Source organism: Populus alba, chromosome 3, assembly GCF_005239225.2.
Source record: "Populus alba chromosome 3, ASM523922v2, whole genome shotgun sequence".
Lineage (NCBI taxonomy): Eukaryota > Viridiplantae > Streptophyta > Magnoliopsida > Malpighiales > Salicaceae > Populus > Populus alba.
Genome location: NC_133286.1, coordinates 8,554,403 through 8,559,189, shown reverse-complemented (window position 1 = coordinate 8,559,189; position 4,787 = coordinate 8,554,403). Strand labels below are relative to the sequence as shown.

Below are 4,787 nucleotides of genomic sequence, written 5' to 3'. Positions count from 1 at the left end.
TCTTCTTCTTTTCCTCCCTGATTCTTTTATGGTTGATAGTAAATTACACATCAATTGGTATCAGAGCCAGGTCACACCATGGACACCAGAGGAAAATCCAACGCTTAGTTTCGCAGCGAGGTCAATGAAGCTTTGGCTAGACACGAATCCAACTTTGATCAGGTGCATGGCACTTTACAAACTATACTGACTGAGTTACAAGCCTTACGCATCTCCAAGAGTCCAAGAATGAATCCTCCAGAGTTGAACCCATTTGCTCTTGCTGAATCATCAGGTCAGAACTCAAGAACCCATCAATCCTCACTTAAATTGATTTTTTCAAAATTCAGTAGGGAAGATCCAATGGGGTGGATTTACAAATCTGAGTAGTACTTTGAGTACAACAATGTTTCACCTGTCCAACGAGTGCCGCTTGCCTCCTTCCATCTAGAAGGAATAGCCTTACAATGGCATAGATGGATGACTAAATTCCAGGGACCATTAACATGGAAGGAATTCACCAAAGCCATTCTTCGATGTTTTGGTCCAATTGATTTTGAAGACCCCTCCGAAGCTCTTTCAAAACTACGACAAACTACCACCATTGCAGCCTATCAAGAAGAGTTTGAAAAACTCTCCCATCAAGTTGATGGCCTTCCAGAAACCTTTCTTATTGGTTGTTTTATTGTAGGTCTAAGAGATGACATTCGCCTGGATGTCAAGATTAAGCATCCAACCACACTATTTGATACCATCAGTGTCACAAGGTTGAATGAAGAATGAAACCAACTTCAAAAGAAGGTAACACACCCTTATCAGATCCAACCAACTGCAGCTACAACAAAAACAAGCATGAGTAATATTGTCGGGGTACTTGGACCTCCACCAAATCTGTGGTAGAACACGAATCCCACATCAAATGTCAGACGTATTTCCACCTAGGAAGCACAAGAACGACGAGAAAAAGGCTTGTGCTACTATTGTGATGAGAAGTTCATTCCGGGTCATCACTGCCAACGATCCCAATTATTCATGATTTGTGATACAAATGATCAAGATTCTATGGAACAATTGGAGTTACTATAAGCGGCAGAGGACCAAGAAGTTATTCCTGAAATTTCCTTCCATACAATTGCAAGTACAGCTCATCCTCAAACCCTTCGGGTGATAGGAAGATTGAGGAGCAAAGAAGTCATGGTATTGATAGATGGTGGAAGCACACAACTTTATCGATCAATTCATAGTCAACAAATATGAGTTACCTGTGGTTCCTAATAAAAAATTCCAGGTGACAGTAGCCAACGGGGAGAAGATAGATTACACAGGGTTGTGCACCATCATGATACAAGGATAGATTGTTACAGCATATTATTTTATTCTTCCGGTAGCAGCGTGCCTAATAGTGTTGGGAGTGCAGTGGCTTGTGACACTAGGTCCAATGGAGACAGATTATAAAAGACTTACCATGTCTTTCAAAAAAGATGGGAATTTATGTGTTTTTCAAGGGTTGAAATAATCAGGACTACAAGTTTTGACAGAAAAGGAGTTCAATACTATGGATGTCTCTAGCCATTTCTTTGCTATCATTCTAGTATGCTCCATTACCCAGCCATATTCACATCCATCTGAAATAGCCCAACTCTTATCCAACTTCTCTCATGTTTTCAACCCTCCTACATCCTTACCACCTAAACGATCACATGACCATCAAATTATGTTGCAGATTAAACTCACCTCCTACACTATCCCAACGTCCAACTAGTCAGTGTAAGACCTTACAGATATCCATATTATCAAAAGACCAAGATTGAACGGATGGTGAAAGAGCTAATACACACATGATTCATACGCCCCAGCCATAGCCCATTCTCCTCATCGGTCTTGTTGGTCAGAAAAGTAGACGGGGATTAATGTTTTTGCATAGACTATCGAGCTCTAAATGATCTTACCATCAAGGATAAATATCCTATTCCAGTTATCGATGAACTTCTTGACGAATTACACGGAGCAAATTTTTTTTCCAAGCTCGATCTTTGTGCTGGTTATCACTAAATCAGAGTACAGGAAGATGACATTCCTAAAACGACATTTAGAACACATGAAGGCCACTATGAGTTTGTTGTCATGCCATGTGGACTTACCAACGCACCTACAGCCTTCCAAGGACTTATGAATGATCTCTTCCATCCTCACTTATGAAAATTCATTCTTGTCTTCTTTGACGACATTTTGGTGTATTCAAAATCTTGGGAGGATCATTTAAGTCACCTCCACATTGTTTTGACAATCTTGTCTACTAATAATTTATTTGCAAGGAATCTAAAAGCAGGTTTGGGGTTACTTTAGTTGATTATTTAGGCCATGTCATATCAGAGCAAGGAGTTTCTATTGATTTGTCCAAAATTCTAGCAATTATGGAATTGCCAACTCCAACCACAATTAAAGGGGTCCGAGGATTTTTGGGTTTAGCCAGGTAATACTGAAAATTTATTTAGAATTTTGGTTGCCATTGCTTGCTTCCCTTAATCAGTTGTTATCAAAAGACGGGTTCAAATGGAACGACATGGCAGAAAAGGCATTTAACGATTTAAAACAAGCATTAACATCTCCTCCAGTTTTGGCTCTACCAGATTTTACATAGTCGTTTGTCATTGAGTGTGATGCTTGCAGAGTTGGTATAGGAGCTGTGCTTTCTCAAAACAATTGTCCCATAGCTTACTTCAATGAGGCTCTTAAAGGTTCAACTCTAACTCTCTCCATATATGAAAAAGAGATGTTAGCAATTGTGAAGTCCATTAAGAAATAGAGACCATATTTTCTTGGCAAACCATTCATTGTGCGCACAAACCAGCAAAGTCTCAAATATTTGTTGGAGCAGCGCATTACTACACCAGCTCAGACCCGTTGGCTACCAAAGATTATGGGATATGAATCTATCATTGAGTGCAAGAAAGGAGTTGATAACTAGGAGGCTGATTCTCTCTCACGGGTAACTAAATTTCAGTTTCTATCCATTTCTACTCCATATGTTGATTGGTGGCAGAAGCTTCAATATGAAGTGGCACATGATCCATTCTTTAAGACCTTGGTTGACAGTACATCTTCCACTGCTGCATTTTTATACCGAGATGGAGTTTGGTTCAACAAGGGTAAGATTTATTTGAGTCCCACTTCCTCTTTGCTTAAAGATATCATTATGGAATGTCATTCTTCTCCTATGGGAGGTCATTTTGGATATCATAAAACACTATCCCGACTCAAACAAAGCTTTTCTTGGCCACAAATGCGTGGGACAATCAAAGAATTTTTAAGAAGTTGTGATGTTTGTCAGCTATACAAAACATATTCCATGCGACCTGCTGGATTACTTCGGCCATTATCAATTCCTGATAGGGTATGGACTGACATATCCATGGATTTCATTGAAGGGTTGCCACCATCCAGTGGTCATACGGTGGTTATGGTTGTTATTGATCGTTTGTCTAAATATGCATATTTTGTTCCTATGAAACATCTATATATAGTTGCCACGGTTGCACAAGCTTTCGTCTCTCACATAGTTCGGCTGCATGGAATCCTAGATTCCATAGTTAGTGATCGAGACCGAGTATTTATTAGTTTCTTTTTTGGTGCATTACTGTTTCAGCTTCAGGGAACTAAGTTATGCATGAGTTCAAGTTACCACCCTCAAACTGACGGGCAAACAAAGGTGATTAATCGCGTCTTAGAGCAGTACTTGCGGTGTTTTGCAGGGGACCAACCACGCAAATGGATTGACTGGATTCCATGGGAAGAATTTTGCTATAACACATTAGTCCATTCAGTAACCAAAATGACACCTTTTAAAGCAATGTATGGAGTTCCACCTCCAAACTTATTGATGTATGTTCTGGGAACTTCCAACGTACAGGCTGTTGATGGATATTTGCGTAATCGAGATGCCATCATAGTGAGTTGAGAAAGAATCTCTCATTAGCTCAAGCGCGAATGAAATGTCAAGCGGATCAGTAGCGTTGTGAGGTTAGCTATGAGGTGGGCGACTTTGTATACCTGAAACTACAACCTTACCGACAGACATCGGTGGCATTTCGCAGCTCTTTAAAGCTGTCACCCAGGTATTTTGGTCCATATAAAATCACAGAAAAACTTGGACCAGTAGCTTATCGTTTGGCTTTGCCTTTTAGGTTTCTTTTTGATTAACAATGTCTTTCATGTCAGCATGTTAAAAAAACATGTTGGCCCTGTCATTACCATCTCTACTCAGCTTCCTCATGTGACTGATAAAGCCAACATTCTCCCTCAACCTAAGATAGTTCTTGATCGCAGAGTCGTCCAAAAAGGCCAATACCATCCCAAGGTTGAAGTTCTTATTAAATGGAAAGGCACCTCAAATGATGATGCCACTTGGGAAGATGAACGCCGCTTGGCTAAGTCCTATCCTGCATTCCTTGCGAACAAGGAATCTTAAGGGTGGGGAATTGATATGTTTACCCTTTGCAGAGTAGAATGGTACATGGGTATATGCATGTGCAGATAGTGGGAAATACATACGTAGGGGTGAATGAGGAATGGGTCTTTGTTAGTTACTGATGGTTGATGGAAACTAGTGTAGTAGGGAGGAATATTTCCTTATTGTTAGTTTTGTATTGTTAGTGCTTTCCTATTTTTAAGTAGGTTGTTTACCTTTCTCAATTTAGTCGACTATAAAATATAGCCAATAAGTTTGTTTTGAATTATGCAGAAAATAATAAATATCATCCTTCCTACTCTTGCCTCTTCTTCTCTTCTTCCTTGATTCTTTTATGGTT

At 39.8% G+C, this 4,787-nt stretch overlaps 1 protein-coding gene across 1 annotated transcript; it reads left to right on the top strand.

Moving 5' to 3' along the window:
* The first annotated feature begins 228 nt into the window (after window positions 1-228).
* Window positions 229-4,447, top strand: LOC118037888 (uncharacterized). The gene is made up of 7 exons (XM_035044041.1): window positions 229-274; window positions 671-746; window positions 2,309-2,452; window positions 2,650-2,764; window positions 3,023-3,928; window positions 4,054-4,094; window positions 4,198-4,447. Exons 1-7 carry the CDS (start codon window positions 229-231, stop codon window positions 4,445-4,447), a joined length of 1,578 nt encoding a protein of 525 aa, XP_034899932.1.
* Window positions 4,448-4,787: the final 340 nt, after the last annotated feature.

What these genes read in the sequence shown, in the direction of transcription:
- LOC118037888 (XM_035044041.1), top strand. Translation starts at nt 229, where the DNA reads ATGAATCCTCCAGAGTTGAACCCATTTGCTCTTGCTGAATCATCAG. An exon ending in TGCTCTTGCTGAATCATCAG is followed by an intron (nt 275 to 670) that starts GTCAGAACTCAA and finishes GTTTTATTGTAG; the next exon opens with GTCTAAGAGATGACATTCGC. An exon ending in TCTTTAAAGCTGTCACCCAG is followed by an intron (nt 4,095 to 4,197) that starts GTATTTTGGTCC and finishes CTTTCATGTCAG; the next exon opens with CATGTTAAAAAAACATGTTG.